The 19,809-nt window shown below is 44.0% G+C and overlaps 1 protein-coding gene across 1 annotated transcript in view; it reads right to left on the reverse strand.

Moving 5' to 3' along the window:
- KIAA1549L (KIAA1549 like) overlaps positions 1-19,809 on the reverse strand; it is a 173,540-nt gene that overhangs the window by 25,598 nt on the left and 128,133 nt on the right. Inside the window, exon 20 of the mRNA XM_017530550.2 lies at positions 7,869-8,219. Within this exon, the coding sequence (XP_017386039.2) occupies positions 7,869-8,219 (351 nt within the window). The remainder of the gene's footprint in view (positions 1-7,868; positions 8,220-19,809) is intronic.

Genomic DNA, 19,809 nt, shown 5'->3' on the forward strand with positions numbered 1-19,809 from the left:
CCTTTTGGGCTGTATCCTCTGGGCCCCAGGGCAGCCACAGGAGCCACATAAAACACAGAGGGGACAGCCTATACCACGCACTCCTGGGTTGAAGGAATCCCACAAGCTGTCTTCTATCCATTCCTGTGCACACTCTAAGTCCTCTTGCCTCTGCCTTCTAGTTCCCTGTCTCATGTATTTGGAACCTGGCTCTCTCCTGGCTGCTCTGTGACAGGAATCCATTGAAAGCTATTGTGCAAAACTGTTGCCAGGTTCCAAGTTCCCAGTTCCATGACGCTGGCTGCAAGGAAGGACCTCGTCTTTCGGGGTCCCTCTTCCTTGGGCCAGGAAAGAGATCAGAGACTGAGGACTGAAGGCAGTCAGGTTGCAGGTCTCTGAGGCTGAAGGAGGCTGTGTGACTGGAATAGGGCATTCGTTAGGCTCTGAAGTTTGGTCATAACATGGAAGGAAGGGAACCACAGTCCGTTTGAAGTTCTAGTGCTGAGTGTCCCTGGGGAAGGGCTGAGGGGAGCGGGTCAGCGCCATCCTCTCCAGCAATTCCAGTGGAGAGAGAGCCCCGACGAACCCCAGTGCACGCTGGTCCCTCCTGCGCATGTGCATTTCCCCAGGAGGAGGGATCTGGTAAAGGCAAACCTCCAGGGTGGTGCTACAGGGATGACAGGCTGCAGGGGACAGCCTGCAGTTAGAGGGACAGGTAAAGGGGTCTCAGGCTTTGCATTAGTGGGGAAAGGCCACTGATAGGCCAACGCCAACCCATCCTCCTTAGAAGTCCTTGTCCACTGCCAGCAAGCTAGCCCCAGGGCAGAGTGGATGCTCCAATCTTTCCATAGCTGGTGGCAACTCTGGGTTCCTCTGCATGGTGCCCTTCCATGGCATTGTGCTGACCCTAAGTACCCTGCTCCAGGCAGAACAATGTCCGGCTAGAAATGACTTCACATCCTAGTACAGGAGCCAGACTCTGCTACAAGGATAGTTCTTATTTAGTTGAAAGAAGGGGGCTTGGTAATTAAAGTCTAACTTTAAAAACCCAGTGCTTATTTTGATCTGTCAATGGATCAATAATTACCAATGAGGCTTCCAGGCCTCTCATGGGGAATCATAGAAGGTTCAAGCTGGGAAGAGCAGCAGACATGCAGACCACATCCTTTGCCTTAACAGATGGCGATACTGAAGCCCAGAGAGGTCAATTGATTTGTGCAAAATCACACAGCCAATTAAGGACACTGTCTCGCCAATCTGATGTGGCGCACAGGATGTGGGTTTCTAAGTCAGCTAAATCTGGGATGAAATCTTGGCTTTGATCCTTACCAGCTGCTTGACTTCGAGCAATTTACTTAACTTCTCTGTACCTGCTTTATTATTAGGTAATGAAGGTGGGAGTATCATGCCCTCATTTCAAAGGCTATTTTAAAGACTAATTTATAAATGAATGTAATATTTGGTGCATGGTAGATGCTCAATAAATGATAGTCCCTTCCCTGAGAGATGGAAAAATATTCTGACATAGCACAGATTGAGAATTCCTTATTCAAAATGCTTGGGAATGGAAGTGTTTTGCATTTTTTTCAGATTTTTGGAAAATTTGCATTACTGGTTGAGCATCCCAAATCCAAAACTCCAAAATCCAAGATGCTCCAGGGAGTATTTCCTTTGAGTGTCATGCCGGCACTCAAAAAGTGACATGGATTTGGGATTTTCCGATTTGGGATGCTCAACCAGTAATCATAGTCTTTTTCTTCCACAGTTCTTCAAATCTAGGGCCCTTTCCCTGCCCCAGAGAAGGAGTCACAAAAGACTGAGGAGGGCACAAGAGCCAATTCTTACCAGAGTTTCAAAAGCTAAAGCTACCGAATTGCAAGAACCTAGGATTTTGAATACCTAAGTCCTAAAACACACAAGGCCTAAGTCTGATGCCATAAACGGGAGATTTCGAAGAAGTGAGGTACATTTAGACCACTCTGTGGATAGGAAGGGGAGGAGAGTCAGAGAAGAAGCAAGAGGTTAGATGTCCGTGGGCCTGGAAAAGAGGCCCTCTGTCCTGTCTCACCCTGGGGGAAGATGTGGAGGAGAGGACATAAATAAGTCCCATCAAAATTTGGGCAATTTGAAAGACAAGGGACCTGTCTACCTCTAGGGAAGTGCAGGAATCAGCAACAGCACAAAATTCCCCTTCCCCTGCGGGTACAGTAGAGGAGTATGGTGTATGGAAGCAGACCAGAAGTGCCTTTAACAGTCCCGCGTGGTGGCAAAGAAGCCACTGGAGAGGGGCAGGTGTGTGTGTGCGTGTGTGTGTGCACGCACGCGTGTGTGCACGCGCACGCGCACGTGTGCTTGAACAAGAGAGTGATAGAGCAAGGGACAGAGTGAGCTCACCTGAACACACATGAGCATGGAAGGGAGGAAGGGAAGAATCTGGAGAGGGCGTGTTGAGTAGGAGAAAGAGGATACAGCTGTGCTCTGCCTGGACGAGCAACCCGAGAAAAGGTGGGAACAAGGGCTTCTCAGGGACACCAGCCGGAATGTTTAGATGAGGACAAATGGGGACCAGATGCTGCAGCCTTCTCCCCTCCCCCCGACATCATGTAGGTCCACAGAAAATGCGGAGGAAGAGCCTGAACTGAGACCGAGCTTCTGGCATGTGGAGAAGATCACAGAAAAACAGTTACTTTTCATGCACATCTGAGTTTGCGGGCTGAGATAAGAATTCTCCAGACTTCCTCTCCCACCTTCCCTCTCTCTCTTCTCATGCAGTCTTGCTGTATAAACTGTGGATATTACTATAATGATTTTTCTAAGCTTATAAGGGTACTCATTTGCCAGAGGTGGGGTACTCAGGTGACTTACTTACATGGGAGGATTTCTTAGGGCAGTTCCAAGGCAGAGAGCCCCATTCCTAATCTGGCCCAGGTAGATAGAATCATATCTGGCCCAGTATTATACAACGGCCTGCCTTCAAGGACTCCTGCGAGCTGGACCAAGCACTGTCAGCAGTGACTGGTGTAGGTCCTTTCATTCCTGCTGTCCTCACTTCATCAAACTACCAAGGACTTTTGTATAACCAGAGGTAGGAGTCCCAGAATAATTGACATTGAATCTCTAATGCCCTGAGCCAGATGGGAGCTCAGACCAGATTCAGACTGATTTGGAGAAACAAGAAAAGTAACATTTCTTTCATTTCTTTCTCTTTTTTTTTTTTTTTTTTTTTTTTTTTTTTTTTGAGATGGGATCTTGCTGTGTTGCCCAGGCCAGCCTCAAACTCCTGGGCTCAAGCAATTCTCCAACATCGGCCTCCTAGAAGCTCGAACTACAGGTGTAGAAATGTAATATTTCTTTAACCTAAGTGTTGTGGCAGAATCAAAGTCATAGCTGATATACCTGCATATCTCATCATTAACAAAGGCTTGGGGGAGTTGTTTTTATGAAGAGAGGAGAAAAAAAGACCATAAAATTCCCAATTGTACCCTAATGGAGATGCCTCCCTTACTAGGGCAATGATAAGAATGGACAAAACTCCAAATGGGTAAGAAGCTGCTGCTGCTGCTGCCTCTTTCCTTTCCTTTCCTTTTCCTTCCTTCCTCCTTCTTTCCTTCCTTCCTTCCTCTCCTCCTTCTTCCTCTTCTCCTACTCCTCCTCTCTTTCCTTCTTTCCTACTTTCCTTCTTTCTTTCCTTTTCTTTTTCTTCTTTTAATAGAGATACGGTCTTGCTCTGTCACCCAGGCTGGAATACAGTGGTGTCATCATAGCTCACTGCAACCTTGAACTCCCGGACAAGAGATCTCCCAACTCAGCTTCCCAAGTAGCTAGGGCTACAGGTGTATATTACCATGATCAGTCAATTTTTTTCGTAGAGACATTATGTTGCTCAGGGCTTGTCTTACATTCCTGGCCTCAAGGGATCCTCCCACCTCAGCCTCCCAAAGTGCTGGGGTTACAGGCATGAGCCACAAAGCCCAGCCTTGAGTAAGTTTCCTCATAAGAAGATTATACTCCAAAGTTTGGATATTCAAGTTCTCCCAGAGCCTGGAAGATGTTCCTATAAGTCACTTTGGCCACCAGGTAGAAAGAGTGTGGGCTTTGAATTTAGGCAGCTCTAGATTCTAACTCCAGTTCAGCCATTTATAGCTCCATAAACTTGGGCAAGTTTCTTTACTTCTCCAAGCTTCAGTTTCCTCATTGAGTACTTTGGGGTAATACTGATCTCATAGGGCGGTTTTTGGATTAGAAGAGATAATTTCTATATAGCACTTAGCTGTGTCCAGTAGACAATGGGAGCTCCATAGATGCCAACTCTTGCTGCTGTTGTCATTGCCATTAATTCCATCTGCAAGGAGTCTAGTGTGGAAGATGTGTTAGCCCTGTTTTCTTTTTTGAAATGCCCTCCTCTGTCACCAACAGAAGGGCTGTAGAATGTTTTCATTCTGCTTGGCACAGATCCATTATGACTGCTAGCAAAACTGGATCGGACAGTAGATGTGGAGTCCAATTTCTTTCTTTTTTTTTTTGAAACAGAGTCTGGCTCTGTCACCCAATCTGGAGTGCAGTGGCATGATGTCGGCTCACTGCAACCTCTGCCTCCTGGGTTCAAGCAATTCTCCTGCTTAAGCTTCCTGAGTAGCTGGGACTACAGGCACGTGCCACCATGCCTGGCTAATTCTTTTTTTTTTTTTTTTTTAGTAGAGATGGGGTTTCACCATGTTAGCCAGGATGGCCTCGATCTCCTGACTTCATGATCCACCCATCTCAGCCTCCCAAAGTGCTGGGATTATAGATGTGAGCCACCAAGCCCGACCAAGACGTGGAGTCCAATTTCTTCACAGATTCAAGGGGTAAAATATGATTGAGAGTCTCCTGAACTGCAGTGCAGAAATCCCAGGCCACCAGCAGTAACATTTCCATGATATAAATTCTATCAGCCTAGCCTAGTGCATTTAACCACCAGCTTCCAATTATCTTCCGACGGAGCTCAAAGTGCCTCCTCTTTAGAAGACAGAAAGTAATCATAGTTATCATTCTAAATTGCCACCTTTTCTATGGATTTCCACATTATCATAGCACAAAGGGACTCTGCATGAGCTTGCGTTAAGAATCATCATTTCTACTCTGTATTGTTAGCTATTTTCTCCATTCCTGAAAATACGGGACCACATGCATTGTTGATAAAGAAGGAAACCTTAGTAACAAAAGAACTGCCTTAATAATGTTCTGGTTTGGCTGGGCGTGGTAGCTCATGCATGTAATCCCAGCACTTTGGGAGGCTGAGACGGGCAGATCACCTGAGGTCAGGAGTTCAAGACCAGCCTGGCCAACACAGTGAAACCCCTTCTCTACTAAAAATACAAAAAAGTAGCTGGGCATGGTGGTGCATGCCTGTAGAACCAGCTACTCGGGAGGCTGAGGCACAAGAATCACATGAACCCGGGAGGCAGATGTTGCAGTGAGCCAAGATCGTGCCACTGCACTTGTACTCCAGCCTGAGTGACAGACTGAGACTGTCACAAAAGAAAAAAAAGTGTTCTGATTTGATGACCCATCTCTCTGTTGGGTTATTTCAGAGTCCTTTTCCACTATAGGTGGCTTCATTTATAAACTATATATAATGCTGATGTTTTTGTCCTCTTTGCCACAAATACTGACTCCCAATTATAACAAACAGAACCATTTAAAGTTTTCATTGTGTGTTCCACAATGGATTGTTTTTAGATGGTCTTACAAAATTGAGCTATGATGGCTATGGGCCATTGCATCTTCTTACCTGTTGGAAGACTTGATCCAGTTGTCTAAGCCTTTCTCTCTGAAACCCAGAACTCATCCCAGATTCCCAGGAACTGGCATCTACACATGCACAAGGCATTGCCTATTATAGTCTATGGTTTACAAAACTATGCCTTTTTAAAAAGATATATTATAGATACTATGGTGATGAATGAAATGCAAACTAATTAGAATTGTGATTTCAGTCACAAAAATTTATAACTTCTTGTTTTTTTTTTTTTTTACTAATATCAAGTGTAAATTACAGAAGCTTTCAGTCATTGGATGCTTTTCAAATATGGAAATGTAATTGCTACTTAACAAATAATCACAATACTCTTTTTTTTTTTTCTGAGAAGGGTCTTACTGTGTCACCCAGGTAGAAGAGCAGTCTCACAATCTTGGCGCACTGCAACCTCTGCCTCCTGGACTCAAGCAATCCTTCCGCCTTAGCCTCCCAAATAGCTGGGATTACAGGCACACGCTGCCACGCCTGGCTAACTTTTGTTTCGATGGGGTTTTACCACATTGCCCAACCTGGTCTCAAACTCTTAGGCTCAAGTGATCTCCCACCTCAGCCTCTCAAAGTGCTGGGATTACAGGCATGAGCTGCCATGCCCAGCCCATGACTATTTTTATAGCATTTACTATGTGTCTGGCATTCCTATAGTACCTTACATACCTCAACTCATTTAACCTTTACAAGTCTAGGAAGCAGCTTACTTTTCTTATTTGTTTATTGTCACCTGCAAAGAATTTAAGTAACTTCCCCAAGTTACAAAGCCAGGAAGTAGCTGTCAACCTAAATAACAAATAATAGACTTTTTTTTTTTGCCTCTAAAAATAATGATATTTATTTGGGAACGGGTATTGCAATGGGAAGACACATGCCATTGTAAATGATCTGTGTTCAGGGAAGTAAAGGAAGACAAAGGTTTTTAAAGGAAAAATAAGGAGGATTGCATAATTGTTTTGAGATAATTATCCTCGGCTGCAAAAATCGACAAATGTGGTACCAGTCCAAGCCTGAACAGACAGTGGCTGGGCAGATGTCCTTGCAAAAGTATTTTGTGTGTTGTAAGGTTGCAGTGGCTTTTGTGCAAGATTGTGATGTTTGCAGAGTCTTTTGTGATAGTTCTTGTTATCAGGCATTTATGCATGAAAACCCTCCCTGCCTGGCCTTCCCTGGCTCTATTTGCCAGGTTTAAAAATTTGTTACTTTATTTTTTAACACAATTGATTCCATTGTGAGTCGGTCAACTTGAACCTGGTAGAGCTGAGATTTCAAGTCGAGCCCCTGACTCAAAGCCTGCGTGCTTAACCAAGCCACAACCCCTTAGCATGCGGCTCTGAGATGCCTTTTGACATTTAAAATGGGTCTCGGGCTTGAAAGTGCTGAAAATCACCAGTGCCTGAAGAATACGGTCAGTCATTTACAGGAGGGAGAGTAGAAAAGGCAATTCATAAAATACATTATGGTTGGACAGAAGGGATCCTCATGTGCATCGCCCACAAGAATCAAAAGCTTAGGCTTTGGATCATGGGTGGAAGATGGGATGACGGGATGAGGGCCCAGCACAATTCCTCTCCAGATCCCAAAGTGTCTATCTGTAGAAGCCCCTAAAAGGTCTTTTAGGCCGACTGACTGTACCATGGACGGCGTGGTAACCCCTGTGACCTGCACGTACACTCCAGATGAGTTCCTGGAACTACAAAGTCTGAAGTAACTGGAAAACCACAAAAAGGGGAAGAACGACCAACCCCTGCGGTGCCCAATTAACTTTGAGACATTCTTCTATTGTTCCTTATTCCCACCTCAACTAAAGCAACTGGACTTTGTAACTGATCTTGGTCAACCTCGTGGCTGAAGACCCTATGACCCCTCCCAGCTTGCAAAAACCACTCTGAACTGTACCTTTGGTAACTTTCCACTGCATGCCCCAAACCGATAAAACCACCTATCTCACCGTAAACAGCCACGTTGCTCACACGAAGCCTGTTTGGGGGGGTCTCTTCATTCAGAGCGCGCGTTTAACAGCCCCTGCTCTGAGTCTCCTGTTGGAACTCACTGGGCAGACTGACCCAATAATGGCAGACGGATGGGATGAATGACTTACCGGCCGGGGCAGGCTGTACTGATACATTTCTGGGCGGTAGGTCGGCACCCACTGCACCCCAGCCCTGGGCCGCGTCATGGTCCCAGGAGCGCTGGTCACCACCTCCGAGTAAGGCAGGTGCTGGGCTGAGCCGTAGGCTTCTTGGTGCCTGCTCTGGCCTGCATGGCCCGCGGACGCCAGGCTGAAGGCTTCCTCCAGCAGCATGTGCATCTGCTGCCTGACCTCGTCGATAGACGGCTGGGAGCTCAGCGTGGAGGTCTCCGAGTGGCCTTTCACCTGCCGAGACCTGGAATAGCCCCGGGGCTCATGAACTCTGTCAATGTTGGTTTCCTCTATGATTTCAGGCTCAGTCTGTGGGAAGAAACAAAGCCCACTGATGCGTTAATTAACTTTCCTTCTCATGAAGGTGCTCTGTAACTTACTCTAAAACATTCACTTGCACAGGTGCTAGTATGCATCTGTGCTAATTTAAAGTACATCCTATGTGGCCTATCCAGGAATTCACACTGCTGGAGTGGTCGGCCGGCGCTCTATCAGGAAGGCCACACTCTGGCTATCCAATGCTGCAGGCTCTGCTAGTTAGCATAACAGACATTAGAAATGGCTTTCATTGATAACATTAATGGTACTTTCTAAAATATTTTAGAGACGTTCCCCACTCTTATGCCTTTGGGTATAAGGCCCTGGAATGTCTTGTAATCGATCCCTGAGGGGTAGCATGCTAGAAACTCACTCCCTAATTGGTCCTGTGCCCAGCCATTGGTTAAGGAAGTATCAGAGAGAATAACAAAAACCTCCTTCCAGATTTTAAAGCACGGTGTGCAATCAGAAGCTCTGAGGGTGAGGCCCAGCCATCTGTGCTTAATAAGCCCTCCAGGAGATTCCAATGCCCGTTCAAGTTTGTAATCCACTAATCGAGAACATTCTCCTGCCTTTCTTCACTGAACCTTTCATTCAGGGAGCAGCTTCAGTACCAAGGTGGGCAGACAGCTGGGACTTCATCAGTTTCCAGAGCAGGCTGCATGGAGGGTCTCGTGCTTGCCTGCTAATGAATGCTTGCTTCATAAGTGTCTGCTTTCTTGCTCTGAGGCTTCTCTGCCATCAGCAGGTGGGGATGCCTGTACAAGTTTATTCCAGCAGTCTGGACGTGCATGAATCTCAGAGTGCAGGAACATAAAAGGGAAGAGATAAGGAGGTTGCTGCCTTGTGGTGGACGCCACAGCAACGGCCAGAAAGAAAAGGTCCAGAAAGAAAAGGTGCACAGAGAAGATAAAAGACAGGGCGCTCAAAACATTCCGACCAGGAGAGTTACTTTAACTTTCTGGTGATTCCATTTCCTCATCTGTAAAATGAGGACAATACTTCCTCAAAGGCTTTTATAAGGATTAAATAAAGGTACATCTAAAGATTTTAGAAGAGCACACAGTAAAAACAATACCAGTTGCTATTACCATCATAATCATTATTACTTCATTTAACTGCACATAGTTCTCATGTAATTACTATGTGTAAAGCACTTGGATGTATAAAATAAGCACAGCAATAAATGTCATGAGGAAATTCATCCATAATGGGGAGTCCTTCCCTCCTAAAATACTACACATGGAGGTCATAGCTGTGTTACATTTCATTTTTTGTTTTTAGCATTAATACATGCTCATTAGAGAAGAAACTGAAAATACAGAAAGCACAGAAAAATTATACATTTCTTTTAATCTTATCTCCTAGAGTTAGGACTTGGCAAAAGCTCCAGATCAGAAGTGAGGTTTTTCTTTCAGCCTGTAAGTCTAGATTTATCAACAAACAGCTATGGTAAGTAAATTATTGTACTATTTTTATACTAGCGAAAGCAAGGATAGATCCTGTGGTAGAATGTGTGTATAGATTCTGAGGTAGAATGAGTATGCAAAAGCATACTCCTTAGCAACATCCCCTACTCCCACTGCCCGAAGAGCCCTGGGGTGGGGCAGTACTGGGGGTGAGTTCTCTGAGTAAGGTTGGTAAGGAAGAGGGCTAGGCCACCACACATATGTCAATATATATATCAACAAACATCTACAGTAAGTAATTTAAACTGTACTATTTTTTATGTGTACACACACACACACACACACACACACACACACACACACAAGTGCTACCTTTGCTGGGAAGGTAGAGATTTTTTCTCCAGGCTCCCACTGCCACTAACCCCATGACCCACCAGTGGAGGTCAACCTCTGCTTCCCCCATAGGATTTCCATTCTGCATTCCCTTTAATTGGAAGGCCCAAGTATGTCTCAACAGGCTTGATCAGACCAATCATCTCTTGATAGCTACAGATAGAAACAAGGCTAGCTCTCATCAGACCCAGGCTTCCTCTCATCACACCTGGATTTGCTTAAAGTGTGACTACCCCAAGCCTGGATACTCCCTGAGCGCATTTCACCTCTGTTTCTCAGGGGCCTAGCACAGGCACTTGGCATTCAATCCAGCTTTGTGAACTTAAACTGAAATAAATTCTGTCCAATTCCTCATGCGGTAGAAGTTGAGGTTAAGATAAAAGGCCCACTTTCCCTAACACATTTCTTCCAATGCTCATGAGTTGCACGACAATAAGAAATCGCAGGAGCTCCCTAAGCCTCAGGTGCCTCATCTGTAAAATGGGAGAGTTGAACTACTGGTCTGACATTTACATTTCTTGGGCTCTACTTGCTCTAGGAGATGCCATACTCCTCCTGTTATCATCATCTTTGGGGAAATCTGACATCTACTCATGAAGGGAAACATCCCCTGCACCTCCCTCCTCCCTTAAAACATATGAGTAGTGATAAGTCCTTTTGCTTAACAATTATTGGTTTCGACCCTGTACTAGTCCCTGGGTTGGGGGTGGTGGATACAATAATTAATAAGATCGTGACCCAGCCCTCAAGGAGCTTCCCATCTATGGGAGAAAACAAATAACAAATAATAAACAAATGCATGAACCTCAGGGTGCAAGAACAAAAGGGAAGAGATAAGGGACTGCCAAGGTGATTTGGGGAGGCTGCTGCCCGTATAGTAAATATCAGCAGCTAATGTTTATTAACAGCTTATATGCCAGGCACTGTTTTAAGTACTTTATACATTCTGGCTCTTTTCAACCTTACTTATGAAGAAACAACCATGAATATTCCCACTTTACAGGTGACGAAATTAAGGCACCGAAAGACAAATGTGTAGTCCATGATTAGCAGGGCTGAGATTTGAACATCAAAAGTTTGATTCCAGCACCTAAGCTCTTGCCCGCTGTATATATATATATATATACATACACACACACACACATACATATAAACAGATCCATTACCATACTATAGCTTGAGGGCTCTGACAGAGTCAAACAAATTTCCATGATTAGAAAGGAAGAGAAAATACTTATTGAGATAATCTACCTTATAGATTACTCTACAGATGAAAAGCATCAATAAATAAATACAAAGCACTCACAGTATCTGGCACACAAGCATTTATTTAATAAATCTTAGCTGCAATGATTATTGTTGCTGTTATCTGTCTCCTCCCATAGACTGGGAGCTCCTTTAGGGTTGGGTTAGTGTCTTATTAATCACTGCATTCACAGCCCCCAATCCACGACCCTGCCCAGAGGCGAAGCTGTAATTGTCCGTTCAGTGAACAAACATAGTCGGTGCTCAGTCGACTTGCAGACCTATGATGTGCCAACCCTGTGCCGGCTTTTCCATGTGGGTTTCCTCACTCAGCCTCTCAGAGCTCCGCAGTTGTGTTCATTTTCGCATAAGAGATAACACATCTACTGGCTGAACTTGCCCTAAACCCTTCTCCCTCAATGGCACATTTCTGAAAATTGCTTTTGCTTTTATTTGACAAAAGAGGGAAGACAGGAATAAAGACAAAACTCCCAGTGTTGGCTGACAGTTAGCTTGGGTTAGGGCCGTATCTGGGACAGAGGATATATTTTTAAACCTCTTTAACTTGGAATGGACCATACTTGCTTCTCTGACTTCCTATTCTTGAAAAGCTCTGAGAAACTCATTTTTTCAAAAAGCGATTTGTATAAATTTATCAAGATATGCTTGAATAAAAATTCTAAAACTGTTCATCAAGGAATGTCTGTTCATGGTAGGAAATTAGAAAACACAGATAACCAAAAGGAAGAAAATTAAAATCTACTCTAATCCTATCACCAGAAATAACTATTGTTCACATTTTGACCTCCATGCACATCCTTCCAGATGTTTTCTATGCATATGAAATAGGATGAGGATTATGAACGCTAGAGCACTGCCAATGCCCTCCCCACTGCCCCAGGCCACACTACAGAGAGTGTGGGCTTGACCCAGGTCAGTTTCTCCCTCTTCCACTTCCAAGGAGGGCCCACACTTTGCCACATAGATTGTGTGTGTGATGAAGACCAGGAAGTGGAGATGGGCAATGAGAGGCAGAAGCGGTGTGGGCTGCAGGGTTTATAGTGGGATTTTCAAGAAAGGTGTGGCATGTGAATGGGGGAGGAATTAAGAGAAATTAGAAAATTTTACTGTGCCTTAGGTATCTGCCTTCTCACATATAAAAAATATAAGTAAGGGAGTAGAGGTATTTTAAAGTTACTTTTGATGGCAAGGTTCTTTTGACTTAGATACTCTCTCAGGCTGAGCTGTTTGGGTCATGATTTTATAAACAGGATACACACACACATATACCTATATGTGTAGGCATATATACATGTATACACACACTTATATACGCAGGCATATATATATATGCACACTTCTCTAAAGTTTTTAAAAATGACATTACATTAATATAATATTTTTGAAGCCTTTTAAATTCAACAATATTGTAAACAAGTATTTCTGTCAATAAACTGTATGTATAGAGAATAATTTTAATGATTTCATAGCATTCTAATAAATGGAGTTTTTAGGCTACTATATATTTAACAGTCTACTATTTTAGGTGTTTTCCTAATATCTTACTATATGAACAAAGCTGGAACAAGTATCTTTGTGATTAGAACTTCGCATATATGACTGGGCACAGTGGCTCACGCCTATAATATCAGCACTTTGGGAGGCCAAGGCGGGAGGATCACTTGAGGTCAGGAGTTCAAGAGAAGCCTGGCCAACATGGTGAAATGCCACTTCTACTAAAAATACAAAAATTAGCCAGACTAATGCCTGTAATCCCAGCTATTCTGGAGGCTGAGGCAGGAGAATCACTTAAGCCTGGAAGGCAGAGGCTGCAGTGGGCCAAGATCACATCACTGTACTCCAGCCTGGGTGACAGATCAAGACTCCATCTCAAAAATAATAATAAAAAATTTTTTTGCATATAATCATGAGTTATTTCTTAGGTTAAATTTCTAGAAGGAGATTTGCCAGGTGAGAGGATGTGCATGTAATTATGATTTTGGAGAGTTATGGTATATCAAAACTCAGCAGCAAAGGCCACAGTATTTAGAAGACATTTAAGCCATTCCTCCTCCATACATGAGCCTCTAGTCTTGTACTTCATGGTGGCCACTGGATAGAGTAAGCACCTGCAATTCTTTTAATGTTTTTTTAAATAAGGAAATCAGACCAACACATCTAGGATGGTGCACACAGTGGCTAAGTACCCACATGACTTCATCCTCTCTTTGAAATACCATGAGAATAAACTTGAAGGAAATTATAGCCCTGCTGGGAACCCCAAGTATCTTCTTCCTAAAAAATATTCCAAAACAATTTAGTCCTAATGTCTGGTTCTGGGGTACATTCTGTAGCTTTAAGTGTTATTCAAAATTAAAACTAGTATCCTATCAGACAACTAACGGAAAGACAAGCTACCAAACACAAGAAAATATCAGGATTTGTATCCACAATATATAAATAGTTCCTACAAACAAATAACAAAAAGACAAGCAACTCAATTTAGAAATTGGGCAAAAGGCTAGAAAAGATACTTCAACGACACAAAAATGTCCAATAAACACATGCAAAGATGACACATAAATGTCCAGTAGACACATGGAAAGGCGAACAACATCATTAGTAATAAGGAAATTATATCATTTCATATTCAGTGGAATGGCTGAAATGAAAAAGACGAATAACAACAAATGTTGGTGAGGTTGAAGACTAGAATTAGAACTGTTATACTGCTAGTGGGAGGGGCAACAGTGCAAAACCTCTGTAAGTTTGACTATAGTTTCTTAAACATATACCTACCCTATAACCAAGAAATTCCACTCCTACATATTTATCCAAGATAAATGAAAACACATGTTAAGAAAACACATGAAAATGTTTATGGCAGTTTCTTTTTATGCTAGCTTCAAACTGGAAGCAATCCAAATGTCCAATAATGGGATAATGGATAAATAGTATTATATTTATACAATGGAACAGTACCCAGTATAAAAGAGAATAAACTACGCATACATGCAAGAACATAAATGAATCTTTAGTGAAAGAAGTCAGACACAAAAGAGTACTTACGGAATAAATCCATTTATATAAAGTTCAAGAACAGGCAAAACTATAGTGGTGGATATCAGACAAGAGGTTGCCCATGAATGAACTGAATATTGACCCAAAAAAAGGGGAGTTTTCTGAGAGTGATGAAAATGTTTCATATTTTCATTGGCCTGGTCGTCATAAGGGTATACACATTTGTCAAAGCTTATCACATTGTAAACTAACAACTTGTACATTTTTATCACACGTCAGTTTTCCCATAATAAAAGAAACAAAACGGGCTGACACAGCTGGCTTGATGGGGACGGTCAGGGAAAGCTGCTCTGAGGAGGTGACATGTTTCTAGACCTGAAGGAGAAGAGGGTGCCCATGTGATGGTCATAGGAAAGCTTATGAAAAAGCCCAGAGGCGAGAGTTGGTAGTGTTTGAGAAAAAGAAAGGACTATTACTGAATGAACTGTGTCCCCCACAAAATTTTTATGTTGAAGTCCTAACTCCTAGCATCTCAGAATCTGACTGTATCTGGAGGCAGGGCCTTCACAGAGATCATCAAGTTAAATGAGGTCATTAGAGTGGAACTTTGGGTCAAAAGGACTGATCCTCCTAAAGAGGAGGAAATCTGGACACAGTATGTACAAAGAAAAACTGACATGAAGGCTCAGGGAAGAGATGGCCTTTTATAAACTCAGGAAAGAGATCTGGAATGCATCCTTCCCTCACGGCTTTCAGAAGAAACCAACCCTATCAACACTTTGATCTAGAACTTGTAACCTCCAGAACTGTGAGAAAATAAATGTCTATTGTTTAAGCCATGCCACCCAGCCTGTGCCCTAGCAAACTAATACGTGGACCTTGTGGCTGAAGCCCTAATTGTCAGGAGATGGGGCCAGAGAGGCAGGCAGGGGCCAGATCACACAGGGTCTTAAAGGCCATGGTAAGAAGGCTTGACTGTTGTCAAAGGGCGATGGGAAACTACTGAAGAATTTTAAGCAGGGAAGAAATGTGACTGATATTTATGGGAGGCCAATCAGGAACCACTTGCTTGTGGCTCTTGCTGTAATTCAGGCAAGAGGAGATGGCAGGGCCTGGATTAGGATGGTTGTGGACAGCCAAAGTATGGGTGAGTTCAAGATGTATTTTGGAAGAGAACTGGCAGAAATGCTGATAGGTTAGATGTGAGGGCAAAGGAAAGGAGGGAGCTAAAGCCAAGACTCTTTACCAGCAAGAAGAACTTTGTTACACGGCTCTCCTTAATGGTCTCTGAGCTCCCCAAGCATATCTGGGCCCTTTCACTTGCTCTGCTTTCTGCCTGGAAAGCTCTTCCCCTGAGGCCAGCATGCCAGGCTCCCTCATTTTAGGTCTCTGCTCAAAAGTCATCTCCCTGGAGAGCCCTGCGTTGCCCAAGCTATTCAGAGAAGCTCCTGTTACTCTCCACTGCCTTCCCTCCGTTATGTTCGTTCAGAGCCTCCTGACACTGTGCTGTGCATCTATGTGCTTGGGTGTTCACGGTCGGTTTTCCCTAGTGTAATATGTTCGTCTCCCTTAACCTCAGGGAAATGTTCCAAGACCCTCACTGGATGCCTGAAATCATGGAGAGTAATGAATCCTATATACATGATTTTTTTTTCTCATACAAACCTATAATAAAGTTTAATTTATAAATTATGCACAGTAAAATATTAACAGCAATATCTAATAATAAAATAGAACAATTATAACAATGCACTGTTCACAATTTCATGGGCAGAAGATTCATTCTTGGCTGGGTGTGGTGGCTCACGCCTGTAATCCCAACACTTTTATGGGAGGTAAAGGCTGGTGGATCACTTGAGGTCAGGAGTTCGACACAAGCCTGGCCAACACAGTGAAACCCTGTCTCTATTAAAAAGGCAAAAATTAGCCAGGCGTGGTGGTAAATGCCTCTAATTCCAGCTACTCAAGGGGCAGAGGCATGAGAGTCACCTGAACCCAGGAGGCGGAGGTTGCAGTGAGCCGTGATCGCGCCACTGCACTCCAGCCTGGGTGACAGAGCGAGACTCTGTCTCAAAAAAAGAAGATTCATTGCTACCGGAGATTTCAGCAACCTCAGCATACAATTTTTTTTTTCTTTCTTTACTAAGTCAGCAACTTTCACCTTTTAAAGGAAGCAGTAGACAGCTTTTCTTTGTCATATCCGAAATGCATTACCACTTTTGCCCTTTGGAGCCACCATTAAGTAAAATAAGTATTACTTGAACACAAGCACTGCCATACTGTGGCAGTGGGAACTGAGTAACTGACAGCTGGGTAGCACTGACAGCTGTTATCCCTACTGACCAGGGTAAGCTGGACAAAGGGAAGACTCATGTCCTGGGTGGGATGGAGTGAGATGGCATAAGACTTCGTTACACTACTCAGAATAGCACACAGTTTAAAACACATACATTGTTTATCTTTGGAATTTCCCGTTTAATATTTTCAGACCATAGTTGACCGCAGGTAACTGAAACCAGTATAAGCGGTGACTACTGGAAAAGCCCCATGAAGGAAGGGACTTTGTCACGTTTCCTACTGTATTCCAGAACAGCATACGGTAGAACATTAATAAATACTCATTGAATGAATGACTGGAAACGAGTCTTAAAAGTCTGGTAAATTCCTGCTCAAAAGTCTTCAACAGTAAAAGTCATTTCTGGCCAGATGCCGTGGCTCACACCTGTAATCCCAGCACTTCGGGAGGCCAAGGTGGGTGAATCACGAGGTCAGGAGTTTGAGACCAGCCTGACCAACATGGTGAAACGCCATCTCTACTAAATATACAAAAATTAGCCAGCCACGGTGGCACACACCTATAATCCCAGCTACTCAGGAGGCTAAGGCAGGAGAATCACTCGAACCCGGGAGGCAGAGTTTGCAGTGAGCCGAGATTGCACCTCTGCCCTCCAGCCTGGGCAACAAGAGCGAAACTCTGTCTCAAAAACAAACAAACAAACAAACAAGACATGTCCATGTGTCTAACACGAAGGAGGCAGTTTTATCTAGAATGGCCTTAACCAAGAGAAATAAAGGACTCTTGAGGCCACTTATTCCAGAATTTCTTAAGTTATGAGCCCCAAAGGGAACAGGGGTTTTACAAGCCCACACTTTCCGGGACACACAAGCGGGTGTAACATCACTTTGCCCCACCCTGGTACTTCATTTCTGAAGCGCAACAATTTGAAGCCCCTCTCCAAAGCCTGCCTCAAGGCCCTGATTTTCAGCTCAGTGTCAGTCGCAGCTCCATCCTGCAAGAACAGATTCTGAACAAATTATGCAACTTCATGGCAAGGGCCCAAAGACCGAGTGGGGGATTTGGTTTCAGCCAGATAAATTCCTGGGCCATCTGGCCATGATGAAATGTATCTGGCTCCATGTCCATTTTTCTTTCCACCAATCGGTGTCCTTTGGGCCACACAGAACAGTGCCATTTCTCTCCATTTAATGCCTCCTCTGCCCACTGCAAGTGCTGCCTGTTACGGAGGAAGCAGAGACATATTTAGAATGTTGCTTCTGGAAACCACGTTTCAGGGAGTTCTCACTTCACCAGGTGGGAAGAAGACCACGATGGTGCAGGAGCTTCCTAATGAGCCCACACCCTGGAAGCTTCTCTAATAATAAAGTCAGGTTGGTTCTCCTCAGAACAGGCAGTGAGCTTCAGAATAATGGCTTGGTGCCTTTTCTGCAAAGGTGTGCAAATAGAATTTTTTTTAAAAAAATTGAGCAAAATTTCAAATGTTTATTCTGATGGCCTTTCCAAAGGATGATCTATAGTCACTCCAGGGTTATGGAGATGTGAAGTCAGTATGTTGTTTCTGTGTTTCAGGTGAGAAGAAAAGACATTAAAGGGTCTCTCATAGACTTCTAAGGAAATGGGGACATCCTCCTTTAAAAAAAAAAAGAAACATTTCAAAGTGTGATCCACAATCAGAGTCTCCACTGAGACTATGAAGATGGGATAGGCAAGGATAAAAGAAGGTACTCCAATGCTCTCAGCGTTACTCACTGCCCCCAAAGCAAAACATCTTCTTCCTGTAGCAGAAGTCTCAGGAGCCAGCTTGACTTCCTGTCTTTCTCCCCCAGGAACTTGATGGAGCAGGGAAAATTCAATTACTGAGCAGGCCACAAGATCCAATTGCCTTGAGTTGCAACCACTATCCCACACTGTGTTTGCAAAAGCATTACCTTAAAGGTCATCTCTGGAAGTGTGGCCTTGTGCTAGGGCAAGCAGGGAGAGGTCCCAGGCACCCTTCACAAAGCCTATCTGCAGTCCGGTCATGCCAGAGAAAGGCACCCTTGGAGGAGTACGGTCCTCTCTTTAGTGTGTGACACAATTCAGAGCAGTAAGTGCAGTCCGGTGTGGTGGCTCATGCCTGTAATCCCAGCACTTTGGGAGGCCGAGGTGGGTGGATCACTTGAGGTCAGGAGTTCCAGACCAGCCTGGCCAACATGGTGAAATCCTGCCTCTATTGAAATACAAAAATTAGCCAGACATGGTGGTGCATGCTTGTGATCTCAGCTACCCAGGAGGCAGAGGCAGGAGAATTGCTTGAACCTGGGAGGTGGAGGTTGCAGTGAGCTGATATTGTGCCATTGCACTCTAGCCTGGGTGACAGAGCGAGACTCCATTTCAAAACAACAAAAACAGAGTAGTAAGTGCTAGAAAAGAAAATAAACAGGAAAAGAAAAGTATCACCCTCTCCCTCACAGGGCGTTAAAATAGCTAATGTTCACTGCCTGTTTTCTACATGCTTTGTCTGCATTAACTCATTTTATTCTCACAACATCCTCATTTTACAGATGAGGAAACTAAAGCGTGGATAAGTAGGTAACTGGCCTAACTTCACGAAGCTCGTAAGTAGCCTAGCTCCAGAGGCTATGAGCACAGCCCCTACACAGTACTACCTGTGAACTTTGAGAATATATAAACCACAGTCATAATTAAGAACACCTCTTACAAAGAAATCAACTGAGAGTAAACATATTAAGAATGGCTTTCTCTTATGGAAAGCTAATTCGCTTTTTGCTTTCTAGGTGAGTCATCACCTGCTTTTTCTCATCTTAGCTGAGCTGGCACAGCAGGGAGCAAGGCTTCCTCCCGTGAGTCAGCACTATTCCATCACAAACAGGCTCTCCCCGCCATCCACTCAAGTCTGCCCTTTCTCCTCTTCAGCTCTTGAAAAAAACAGATAGATGCACAAAACCCCTCTGTCACTCTACCTGTGTCCAAAACATGAACCTCTTACTGTAGCCTGGACTCCCTGAGCCCACAGTGAATAGTAGTCATTATACAACACCACACTGATCTTTCCCTTCAGAAAGGGCCAACCAAAGGCGACAACAGGGCTGGATATGGTGGCTCATGCCTGTAATCCCAACACTAAGGGCTGCTGAGGTGGGCAGATCACCTGAGGTCAGGAGTTCAAGACCAGCCTGGCCAATATGATGAAACCCCGTCTCTACTAAAAAAA

This window comes from Cebus imitator, unplaced genomic scaffold (genome assembly GCF_001604975.1).
Source record: "Cebus imitator isolate Cc_AM_T3 unplaced genomic scaffold, Cebus_imitator-1.0 Scaffold66, whole genome shotgun sequence".
Taxonomy (NCBI): Eukaryota; Metazoa; Chordata; class Mammalia; order Primates; family Cebidae; genus Cebus; species Cebus imitator.